The following is a 12,500-nucleotide window of genomic DNA, read 5'->3' on the forward strand; positions in this document are numbered from 1 at the left end:
GAGAGGGTGGGGGTGGGTGGGTGTGCACGTCCCTGCGCGAGTGTGAACGGTCCCGGCGTGCTCCGGGGGCGCGTGTGCCCCGTCGTGATGTGGGGCTGGGGCAGGGAGTGTGTGCTGGGCCCTCGTGCAAGGCTGAGCCCTCGTGCAAGTCCCGGCTCTTGTGTGAGCCCTGGCCCTTGTGTGAGGCTGAGCTCTTGTGCAAGTCCCGGTCCTCGTGTGAGGCTGAGCCCTCGTGTGAGCCCTGACCCTTGTGTGAGGCCAAGCCCTTGTGCGAGCCCCGGCACTCGTGTGAGGCCGAGCCCTCATGTGAGCCCTGACCCTTGTGTGAGGCTGAACCTTTGTGCAAGCCCGGACCCTCGTGTGAGGCTGAGCCCTCGTGTGAGACCTGGCCCTTGTGCAAGACCTGGCCCTCGTGTGAGGCCGAGCCCTCGTGCAAGCCCCAACCCTTGTGCGAGCCCTGGCCCTCGTGCGAGCCCTGGCCCTTGTGCAAGGCTGAGCCCTCATGCAAGTCCTGGCTCTTGTGTGAGCCTTGGCCCTCGTACGAGGCTGAGCCCTCGTGCAAGCTCTGGCTCTCATGTGAGGCTCAGCCCTCGTGCAAGCCCCAACCCTTGTGCGAGACTGAGCCCTCGTGCAAGCCCCAGCCCTCATGTGAGCCCTGACCCTTATGTGAGTCCTGGCCCTTGTGTGAGGCTGAGCCCTCGTGCAAGCCCCGACCCTCATGTGAGCCCTGGCCCTCGTGCAAGGCCGAGCCCTCGTGCAAGCCCCAACCCTTGTGCAAGGCTCAGCCCTTGTGCGAGCCCCAGCCCTCATGTGAGCCCCGACCCTTATGTGAGTCCTGGCCCTCGTGTGAGGCTGAGCCCTCGTGCGAGCCTGTACCCTTGTGTGAGCCCTGGCCCTTGTGTGAGCCCTGGCCCTCGTGTGAGGCTGAGCCCTCATGCGAGCCCCAACCCTTGTGCGAGCCCTGGCCCTTGTGCAAGGCTGAGCCCTCGTGCGAGCCCTGACCCTTGTGCGAGCCCTGGCCCTCGTGTGAAGCTGAGCCCTCATGCAAGCCCCGACCCTCGTGCGAGCCCGCACCCTCATGCGAGCCCCGACCCTCATGCGAGCCCCGACCCTTGTGCGAGCCCCGACCCTTGTGCGAGCCCCGGCCCTTGTGTGAGCCCTGGCCCTTGTGTGAGCCCTGGCCCTTGTGTGAGGCTGAGCCCTTGTGCAAGCCCCGACCCTCGTGCAAGGCTGAACCCTCATGCGAGCCCTGACCCTCGTGCAAGCCCTGGCCCTTGCGTGAGCCCCGACCCTTGTGTGAGGCTGAGCCCTCATGCGAGCCCTGACCCTCGTGCAAGCCCCGACCCTTGTGTGAGGCTGAGCCCTCGTGCAAGCCCCAACCCTTGTGCGAGGCTGAACCCTCATACGAGCCCCGACCCTCGTGCAAGCCCCGACCCTCGTGCGAGCCCACCCATACCGGACGCTGACCTCCATCACAGGCCCTGCGTGCACGCGCGTGTTCCCCCAGGACCGGGGGGGTTCCCCCCTCCCCCCCCCCCCATCCCATCCCATCCCCCACCCTGACGCTCTCCCCCTCCCCCGCAGCGGGGACCACCTACATCTTCGGGAAGGGGGGGGCCCTGATCACCTACACGTGGCCCCCCAACGACCGACCCAGCACCCGCGCCGACCGCCTGGCCCTGGGCTTCAGCACCCACCAGCGCGACGCCGTCCTGCTGCGCGTGGAGAGCGCGGCCGGGCTGGGCGACTTCCTGCAGCTCCACATCGTAAGGGGAAACGGAGGAGGAAGTGGGAGGGGGGGAAGTGGGGGGGAATGGGGAGGGAAATGAGGGGGAAGCGGGGCGGGAATGGGGGGAATGGGGGGAAATGGGGGTACGGGGGGGCTGGGGGACTTTCTGCGGCTCCGCATCGTAAGGGGGAACGGAGGAGGAAGTGGGGGGGAAGTGGGGGGAAATGGGGGGGAAATGAGGAGGAAGTGGGGGGGAAGTAGGGCAAGAATGGGGGAATGGGGGGAAATGGGGGTACGGGGGGGCTGGGGGAGTTCCTGCAGCTCCACATCGTAAGGGGAAACAGAGGAGGAAGTGGGGGGAAATGGGGGGGAAATGAGGGGGAAGCAGGGGAGAAGTAGGGCGGGAATGGGGGAATGGGGGTACGGGGGGCTGGGGGACTTCCTGCAGCTCCACATCGTAAGGGGAAACGGAGGAGGAAGTGGGGGGAAATGAGGGGGAAGCAGGGGGAAGTAGGGCAGGAATGGGGGAAATGGGGATACGGGAGGGCTGGGCAACTTCCTGCAGCTCTACATCATAAGGGGAAATGGAGGAGGAAGTGGGGGGGAAGTGGGGGGAAATGGGGTGGAAATGAGGGAGAATTGGGGGGAAGTAGGGCAGGAATGGGGGAAATGGGGGTACGGGGGGCTGGGGGAGTTTGTGCAGCTCTACATTGTAAGGGGAAGTGGGGGGAGAAGTGGGGTGGAAATGGGGCGGAAATGAGGGGAAATTAGGGGGAAGTGGGAAGTAGGGCAGAAATGGGGGGGAAGCAGGGGGAATGGGGAGAAATGGGGGGAAATGGGGGTACGGGGGGAGTTCCTGCAGCTCCACATCATAAGGGGAAGTGGGGGGGGAAGTGAGGGAAAATGGGGCAGAAATGGGGGGAAATGAGGGGGAAATGGGTGTACAGGGGGCTGGGGACTTCCTGCAGCTGCACATCATAAGGGGAAATGGGGGGAATTGGGGCAGAAGTGGGGGGGAAGCAGGGGGAAATGGGGGTACAGGGGGCTGGGGGAGCTCCTGCAGCTCCACATCATAAGGGGAAACGGGAGGGAAGTGGGGGGGAAACAGGGGGGTACGGGGGCAATAGGGGTACGGGGGGCTGGGGGAGTTCCTGCAGGTCCATATTGTAAGGGGAAGTGGGGGAAAATGGGGTGGAAATGGGTGGAAATGAGGGGGAAATGGGGGGAAATGCTGGGGGTACAGGGGGCTGGGGGAGTTTCTGCAGCTCATATTGTAAGGGGAAGTGGGGGGGAAATGGGGGGGAAGCGGGGGAATGGGGGGAAATTGGGGGAAATGGGGGTACAGGGTGCTGGGGGAGTTCCTGCAGCTCCACCTCGTGGGAGGAAGTGAGGTGGAAATGAGGGGGAAATGGGGTGGAAAGGAGGGGGAAATGGGGGGAAACGAGGGTACAGGGGGCTGGGGGACTTTCTGCAGCTCCACATCATAAAGGGAAGAAATGGGGGGGAAGTGGGGGGGAAATGGGGATGAAATGGGGGAAACGGGGGAAATGGGGGTACATGGGGCTGGGGAACTTCCTGCAGCTCCACATCATAAGGGGGAGAAAGGGGGGGGGAAGTGGGGGGAAATGGGGGGGAAATGGGGGAAATGGGGGTATGGGGCTGGGGGACTTGCTGCAGCTCCATACTGTAAAGGGAAATGGGGGGGAAATGGGGGGGAAACAGGAAGAAAACAGGGGGAAAATGGGGGTATGAGGGGCTGGGGGACTTCCCACAGCTCCACATCGAAAGGGGAAATGTGGGGGAAATGGGGGGAAACAAGGGGAAATGGGGGGGAATGGTGCAAAAATGGGGGGGAAATGGAGGGGAACAGGGGGGAAACGGGGGGGAAATGGGGGGAAATAGGGGGGGAAGGGGGTACATGGGGCTGGGGAACTTCCTGCAGCTCCACATGATAAAGGGGGGGGTCCGGGGTGGTCCGGACCCCTGGTGGGGATCGCTCTGACAGCTCCACCCCCACCCCCCCAATACCTCCAGGCCCCCCCCCCCATTAGCACCTGCCTTCGTTAGCGTGTGGGGCTGGGGGGGCCCCCGACACCCGATTTGGGGAGGGGGGGGGTTGTCCCCCATCTGTGGGGCAGGGGGGGGTCCTTCACCCACCACAGGAGGGACCCTGGTGTGTGTGTGGGGGGGTGTGGGGCAGATGTGGGGCAGATGTGGGGCAGATGTGGGGCAGGAGGGTCCCCATTGCCCCCCCAACCGCTGCAGGAGGGACCCCAGCGTGTGTTGGCGGAGGGGGTGGTGGGTGGGGGGGGGGGGGGGTCTGTGTGGGCTGACCGTGGGGCAGAGACCCACGGGTATGGGGCAGGGACCCATGGGTGCCCCCCCCACACACACACGCGCAGGCGCAGGGTGCCGTGGGGGTGCTGTTCAACGTGGGCACCGAGGACATCGCGCTGGAGGAGCGGGGGGCGGCCGTCAGCGACGGGCGATTCCACGTCGTCCGCTTCACCCGCAGCGGCGGCAACGCCACCCTCCAGGTGGACGGCGGCCCCCTGCACGAGCGCTACCCCCCAGGTACCACGGCACCCCCGGGGGCACCCACGGTGGGGTGGGGGGGTGGGGGCACCCATGGAGGCACCCACGGGGACACCCACAGCACTCGCGGGCACCCCGGGGACACCCTATGGCGAGCACGGGCATCCCGGAGCCATCCCGTGGCACCCATGGGTGCCCTGGAGCGCTTAGAGACACCCTATGGCACCCCAGGGACACCCTATGGCACCCTATGGAACCCCAAAGACACCCTATAGCACCCTATGGCACCCCAGGGACACCCTATGGCACCCATGGGTGCCCTGGAGCACTTAGAGACACCCCAGAGACACCCTATGGCACCCTATGGAACCCCAAAGACACCCTATAGCACCCTATGGCACCCCGGGGACACCCTATGGCGAGCACGGGCATCCCGGAGCCATCCCGTGGCACCCATGGGTGCCCTGGAGCGCTTAGAGACACCCCAGAGACACCCTATGGCACCCTATGGAACCCCAAAGACACCCTATAGCACCCTATGGCACCCCCGGGACACCCTATGGCACCCATGGGTGCCCTGGAGCACTTAGAGACACCCCAAAGACACCCTATGGCACCCTATGGCACCCCAAAGATATCCTATAGCACCCATAGGCACCCCAGAGCCATCCCGTGGCACCCATGGGTGCCCTGGAGCGCTTAGAGACATCCCAAAGACACCCTATAGCACCCTATGGCACCCCAAAGACACCCTATGGCACCCATAGGCACCCCAGAGACAACCTATGGCACCCCAAAGACACCCTATGGCACCCATAGGCACCACCCTATGGCACCCCAAAGACACCCTATGGCACCCATAGGCACCCCAGAAACACCCTATGGCACCCATGGGCGCCCTGGAGCACTTAAGGGCACGTACAGCACTTAGAGATACGCCGTAGCACCCTATAGCACCCGTGGGCACCCCAAAGCTCCCCTATAGCACCCACAGGCACTCTATAGCCCTCCCTATAGGCCCCTGCAGCACCCTTATAGGTCCCTGGACCCCCTTTAGGCCTCCTGTGACCCCTATAGAGCCCCTATAGAACCCCTATAGCCCCCATAGCCCTTATAGAACCCCTATAGAACCCCTATAGTTTCCCCTGAACCCCTATAGAACCCCTATAGCCTCCCATAGCCCCTATAGAACCCCTATAGCCCCCATAGCCCCTATAGAACCCCTATAGAACCCCTATAGAGCCCCTATAGAACCCCTATAGCCCCCATAGCCCCTATAGAACCCCTATAGAACCCCTATAGAGCCCCTATAGAACCCCTATAGCCCCCATAGCCCTTATAGAACCCCTATAGAACCCCTATAGAACCCCTATACCCCCCTATAGAACCCCTATAGTTTCCCCTGAACCCCTATAGAACCCCTATACCCCCCTATAGAACCCCTATAGTTTCCCCTGAACCCCTATAGAACCCCTATAGGCCCCCATAGCCCCTATAGCCCCCTATAGGACCCCTATAGCCCCTATAGAACCCCTATAGAACCCCTATAGTTTCCCCTGAACCCCCATAGAACCCCTATAGAACCCCTATAGAACCCCTATAGCCCCCCATAGCCCCTATAGAACCCCTATAGCCCCCCATAGAACCCCTATAGAACCCCTATAGAACCCCTATAGCCCCCCATAGAACCCCTATAGAACCCCTATAGAACCCCTATAGCCCCTATAGAACCCCAATAGAGCCCCTATAGCCCCCTACAGAACCCCTATAGAACCCTATAGAACCCCCATAGCCCCCCATAGCCCCCTATAGCCCCCTATAGAACCCTATAGAACCCCCATAGCCCCCTATAGCCCCCCCATACCCTCTGGATGTGCCAGATGCCCCCTCCCCCCCCCCCACTAACAAGCCTAACGAGGGCGCTAACGAAGGGGCCCCCCCCCCCCCCCCAACGCCCCCCCTAAACGCCGCATAAACCCCCCACCCCCACCCCTCCCCCGCCCCGAACGCGGCCACGTCCCGGCTGTGACGCCCCCCACCCCCACCCCGGTGACATCACGGTGGTGGCCCGGTGACCTCAGCGGTGACGCCACGGCACGGCGACGCCAACGGCGACGCCGCGGCACCGACCGCGCCGCCGTGATGGCGGCGGTGACGTCACGCTTCTGTCCCCGCCGGTGCCGCCAGCGGCGGCGAGGTCCCAGCCGTGCCGCGGCGAGGCCGACCGCGTACGCCAACGGTGACATCATAGTCCCGTTACGGTGACGTCAGTGGCCGACGGCGACCGACCGACACCGCCCCCCCTGCCCCGCGGCAAAGCCCAGACCGCCGTGACGTCACCGCGGCGGCGGCCATGCCCGTGATGTCACCGCCGCGGCGGCCATACCCGCGACGTCACCGCGGCGGCTGCCCGTGATGTCACGGCGGCGCCGCGTGCCGTAACCCCTCTTCTCCTCCCTCCGAAGGCAGCGGGGACAGCGAGCGGCTGGCGCTGGCGCGGCAGCGCATCCCCTACCGCCTGGGGCGGGTGGTCGATGAGTGGCTGCTCGACAAAGGTAACGCGCGCCCGCAGCGCCGCCCGCCCCACCCACCCCCCCCCCCGCACGCCCCCGCACCCCCCCAAACCCTGCGGGACCGCACCCCACCCCCACCCACCCACCCGCCAGCCGGGCGGCCGGAGCACCCGGTTTGGGTAGCTGGGGGGTCTGGGAGCCAGGTGTCTGGGCGTCCAGATGTTTGGGAGCCAGATGTTTGGGCGTCCAGATGTTTGGGAGCCAGATGTTTGGGTGTCCAGATGTTTGGGAGCCAGATGTTTGGGTGTCCAGATGTTTGGGAGCCAGGTGTCTGGGCGTCCAGATGTTTGGGTGTCCAGGTGTCTGGGCGTCCAGATGTTTGGGCGTCCAGATGTTTGGGCGTCCAGATGTTTAGGAGCCAGATGTTTGGGTGTCCAGATGTTTGGGCACCCAAGTGTCTGGGCGTCCAGATGTTTGGGCGCCAGATGTTTGGGCGCCAGATGTTTGGGCGCCCAGATGTTTGGGTGTCCAGATGTTTGGGAGCCAGATGTTTGGGCGCCAGATGTTTGGGCGCCCAGATGTTTGGGTGTCCAGATGTTTGGGTGTCCAGATGTTTGGGAGCCAGATGTTTGGGCGCCCGGATGTTTGGGTGTCCAGATGTTTGGGCGCCAGATGTTTGGGTGTCCGGGTGTTTGGGCACCTGGGTGTCTGGGCATCCAGATGTTTGTGCGTCCAGATGTTTGGGCATCCAGATGCTTGGGTGTCCAGATGTTTGGGGAGCCAGATGTCTGGGCATCCAGATGTTTGGGCACCCAGGTGTCTGGGCATCCAGATGTTTTGGGAGCCAGATGTTTGGGCACCCAGATGTTTGGGCACCTGGGTGTCTGGGAGCCAGATGTCTGGGCATCCAGATGTTTGGGTGTCCGGATGTTTGGGCACCCGGGTGTCTGGGCATCCAGATGTTTTGGGAGCCAAATGTTTGGGCACCCAGATGTTTGGGCACCTGGGTGTCTGGGAGCCAGATGTCTGGGCATCCAGGTGTTTGGGTGTCCAGATGTTTGGGTGCCAGATGTCTGGGCACCCGGGTGTCTGGGAGCCGGGTGTTTGGCACCCAGATATTTGGCACCCGGGTGTCTGGGCATCCAGATGTTTGGGCGTCCAGATGTCTGGGCATCCAGCTGTTTGGGCATCTGGGTGTCTGGTACCCAGATGTTTGGGCACCCAGGTGACTGGGCACCCAGCTGTTTGGCACCCAGCTGTTTGGCACCCAGCTGTTTGGCACCCAGATGTTCTGGCACCTGGATGCCTGGGCATCCAGATGTTTGGGAGCCGGATGTCTGGGCATCCAGATGCTTGGGAGCCAGATGTTTGGCACCTGGATGTTTGGGCACCCAGACATTTGGGCACCCAGATGTTCGGGCTCCCAGATGTTCAGGCACCCAGATGTTTGCGAGCCAGATGTTTGGAGACCCAACTGTTTGGGCACCCAGATGTTTGGGCACCTGGGTGTCTCGGAGCCAGATGTTCGGGCTCCCAGCTGTTCGGGCACCCAGGTGTCTCGGAGCCAGATGTTTGGCACCCAGCTATCTGGGCACCCAGATGTTTGGCACCCGGGTGTTTGGGTGCCAGCTGTTTGAGCACCCAAATTTTTTTTTGGGGGGGGGCACCCAGCTGTTCGAGCACCCACATTTTTGGGGTGTCCCCCAGCTCTTGCCCCCCCCCTCCCCCCAGGGCCCAACCATCCAGGGTGGTGGTGGGGGGGGGGGGATGACACAAACCCACCCCCCCTCCCCCCAGATGTGTTGGCGGGTGGGCTCAGCCCCGCCCCCCCCCTCATTAACCCTCATTAACCCGGTTTAACCCGTTAACCCGCCTGGTTAAAGGGACGCTAACGAACTTAACCGCCCCCTAAACCGCGCTTTAACCCTTTGAGTGCTGCCGCCCCCCCCCCCCCCGCCCCTCCCCCCCTAAACCAGCATAAACGAAGCTAAAACCCGCGTAATAACCGCACTAATTAGTGACACTAATTGGCCCGGTGATTAGTTATGGGGGGGGGGGGGGGGCACGCGCACGAAAACCGGAACGCGCGCGAGGCGTCGAGAGCGCGGGCGAGGGGCCGTGCGAGGCTTCGCACGCGCCCTCGCCCGCGCCCTCGCACGTTCGCGCGCGTTCGTTCTCGCACGCCCCGGCCTCGCTCAGGCAGGATTCCTCCCCCCCACCCCCCCCCCACCCCTTCTGCCCCGCCCACCCCCAGCTGAACCGAAACCGGCCAAATTGAGCCCAAAATGAGGGGGCCCCCCCCCCCCGGGCGCAGCTCAGAGGGTTAAAGGGGCTGGGAGGGTGTTGGGGTCCCTTTAACGGGGGGGGGAGGGGCACGGGGGGGGAGGGGCACATGTGGGGGGAGGGGCACACGTGGGGGAGGGGCACACGTGGGGGAGGGGCACACTGGGAGAGGGGCACACGTGGGGAGGGGCGGATGTGGTGGGGGAGGGGCACACGAGGGGGGGGCACATGTGGGGGAGGGGCACATTGGGGGAGGGGCACATGTGGGGGGGGGAGGGGCGGCGGGGGGGGTGCGCAGTGCCGCTCCTCGTGCAAGCGGGAGGCAGGGTGGGACCCCTCGTGCGAAGCGCTCGTGGCCCCTTACCGCACGGCGCGGTCGTGCAAACGGCGCGGTGCGCACAGCCGGTGCGTTGCACGCGCGGTTCTCGGGCTACGCGTCCTGGAGCAAAGCGCCCCGCGGCCCTCGTGCGATGCACGCTTGTGCAGCGCACAGATGCCCCTCATGCGACATATGCTTGTGGAGCACGCAGGTGGCCCTTGTGCAATGCACGTCGGCCCTCGTGCAACGTGCATGGTGGCCGTTGATACACCACGGCCCTCGTGCAACACACGCATCAGCCCTCGTACAATGTGCATGGTGGGCGTTGATGCCCTGCAGCCCTCGTGCAATGCACATGTCGGCCCTCGTGCAATGCACACGCCTGCCCTCATGCAACACACACACCGGCCATCGATACACCGTGGCCCTCGTGCAACACACACGCCAGCCCTCGTGCAACATGCATGATGGCCGTCAATACACCGCGGCCCTCGTACAACGCCCACACCAGCCCTTGTGCAACACGCACAGCGGCCATTGATACACCGCGGCCCTCGTACAACACACATATTGGCCCTCGTGCAACACACACGCCGGCCCTCATGCAACATGCACGATGGCCCTCGATACGCTGTGACCCTCATACAACACACACATCGGCCCTCGTGCAACGCGTACAATAGCTGTCGATACCCCACGGCCCTCGTACAACACACACGCTGGCCCTCGTGCAACGCACATGCCGGCCATCGATACACCGTGGCCCTCGTGCAACACACACATCGGCCCTCGTGCAACGCACACACTGGCCATCAATACACCACGGCCCTCGTACAACACACACATCAGCCCTCGTGCAACATGCGCACCGGCTGTCAACACCCCATGGCCCTCGTGCAACATGCATGACGGCTGTCGATACACTGTGGCCCTTGTACAACACACACGCCGGCCCTTGTGCAATGCGCACAATGGCCCTTGTGCAACATGCACGATGGCCGTTGATGCACTGTGACCCTCTTACAACACACACATCAGCCCTCGTGCAATGCACATGCCGGCCATCGATACACCGCAGCCCTCGTGCAACACACACATCAGCCCTCGTGCAACACACACGCCAGCCATCGATACACCACGGCCTTCATACAACACACACACCGGCCCTCGTGCAACACACACCCCAGCCGTAAACACACCACAGCCCTTGTGCAACACACACACCGGCCCTCGTGCAACACACACCCCAGCCGTAAACACACCACAGCCCTCGTGCAACACACACACACCCCGGCCCTCGTGCAACACACACCCCAGCCGTAAACACACCACAGCCCTCGTGCAACACACACACACACTGGCCCTCGTGCAACACACACCCCAGCCGTAAACACACCACAGCCCTCGTGCAACACACACACACACCGGCCCTCGTGCAACACACACCCCAGCCATAAACACACCACAGCCCTCGTGCAACACACACACCGGCCCTCGTGCAACACACACCCCAGCCGTAAACACACCACAGCCCTTGTGCAACACACACACCGGCCCTCGTGCAACACACACCCCAGCCGTAAACACACCACAGCCCTCGTGCAACACACACACCGGCCCTCGTGCAACGCACGCGCTGGCCATCGACGCCCCGCGACCCTCGTGCAACGCCCGCGCCGGCCCCCGCTCCCCCCTCCCCCTTTCCTCTCGAGCGCACGGAGGGTTCCCCCCACACACGACGAGGGTTCCCCCCCCCCCCCTCCCCGTCCCCGTGCGACGCCGGGCCCCGTGGTGCGACTCTTCTTCCCCCTCCCCCGCAGGCCGGCAGCTCACCATTTTCAACAGCCAGGCGGCCGTGCGAGTCGGGGGTCGCGATCGCGGCCGCCCCTTCCAGGGCCAACTCTCGGGACTTTATTACAACGGGCTGAAGCTTTTGGCGCTGGCGGCCGAGGGGCACCCGCGCGTGCGACTGGAGGGTGACCTACGATTGGTGGGGGAACCCCCCCCCGTACCCCCCGCGCCCCCGGGGGCCACCCCGGCTCCGCCCGATATGGCCACCACCATCATGGAGACCACCACCACCATGGCCACCACCACCACCCGCCGCGGGCGGTCGCCCACCCTTCGCGACGCCGTCGCGCAGGTAAAAAACAAAGAAAAAAAAAAACACAAAAAAAAAACCCAAAAAAACCCCCAACCCCCCCCCCAAAAAAAACCCCAAAAACACCCAAAAAACAAACAAAAAAAAAAACACCCCCAAAAAACAGAAAAAAAACCAAACCCCCCCAAAACAAAAAAAAAAAAAAACAAAAAAACCCCCAAAAAACACCCCCCAAAAAAAAAAAAATAAAAGAGGGGGTGGGGGAGGGGGGGATTGGGGGGATATGGGGGGGGAGGGGGTGTGGGGGAGGGGATGGGGGATGTGGGGGGAGGGGGGATGTGGGGGGTGAGGGGGGATATGGGGGGGTATGGGGGGAGGGGGGATATGGGGGGATATGGGGGGAGGGGGATGTGGGGGGGGAGGGGAGATATGGGGGGAGGGGGGATGTGGGGGAGGGGGGATGAGGGTTATTGGGGGGGATGGGGGATATGGGGGGGAGGGGTGGTTATGGGGGGGCTGGGGGCTATAGGGGCTGTATGGGGGGAGGGGTGAGCTGAATGGGGGAGGGGAGAGATGGGGGGAGGGGCATCCCACGCTGGGGTGCGCTGTGCGGGGGAGGGTCGGCGGTGCCCCCCACCCCTCCCCCCAATGTGTGCCCCCCCCCCCCCCCCAGAACACGGACGACCTGCTGGTGGCCTCGGCCGAGTGCCCGAGCGACGACGAGGACCTGGAGGAGTGTGAACCCGGCACAGGTGGGTGCTCCTCCGCGGGGGGCGCCCCGGGCACACGCGCGTGCGACACGCCTTCGCACGCCAGCCCGGGGCACGCCCAACAACCCCCAACCCCCCACACGCACCCCCACCCCCACCCAGCCCTTCCCACGCGCGATCACACGCCACCCCACGCGCGTGCGAGGGAGGGGCGGGGGAGCCCGGGGCACGCACGCGTGCGGACACGCTCGCACGCGCGCCGGTGCGCGGAGGAACGCGCTCAGCCGTGGGTGTGCGCAAGAGCCGGTGA

General features: G+C 64.2%; 1 protein-coding gene across 1 annotated transcript in view; it reads left to right on the plus strand.

Moving 5' to 3' along the window:
* Positions 1–1,240: 1,240 nt before the first annotated feature.
* LOC129198706 (neurexin-2-beta-like) overlaps positions 1,241–12,500 on the plus strand; it is a 17,032-nt gene continuing 5,772 nt past the window's right edge. The window contains exons 1-6 of the mRNA XM_054808241.1: positions 1,241–1,278; positions 1,508–1,766; positions 4,132–4,303; positions 6,730–6,819; positions 11,200–11,522; positions 12,154–12,232. Coding sequence (XP_054664216.1) covers positions 1,241–1,278; positions 1,508–1,766; positions 4,132–4,303; positions 6,730–6,819; positions 11,200–11,522; positions 12,154–12,232 — 961 coding nt within the window. The remainder of the gene's footprint in view (positions 1,279–1,507; positions 1,767–4,131; positions 4,304–6,729; positions 6,820–11,199; positions 11,523–12,153; positions 12,233–12,500) is intronic.

Source organism: Grus americana, chromosome 35 (assembly GCF_028858705.1).
Source record: "Grus americana isolate bGruAme1 chromosome 35, bGruAme1.mat, whole genome shotgun sequence".
Lineage (NCBI taxonomy): Eukaryota > Metazoa > Chordata > Aves > Gruiformes > Gruidae > Grus > Grus americana.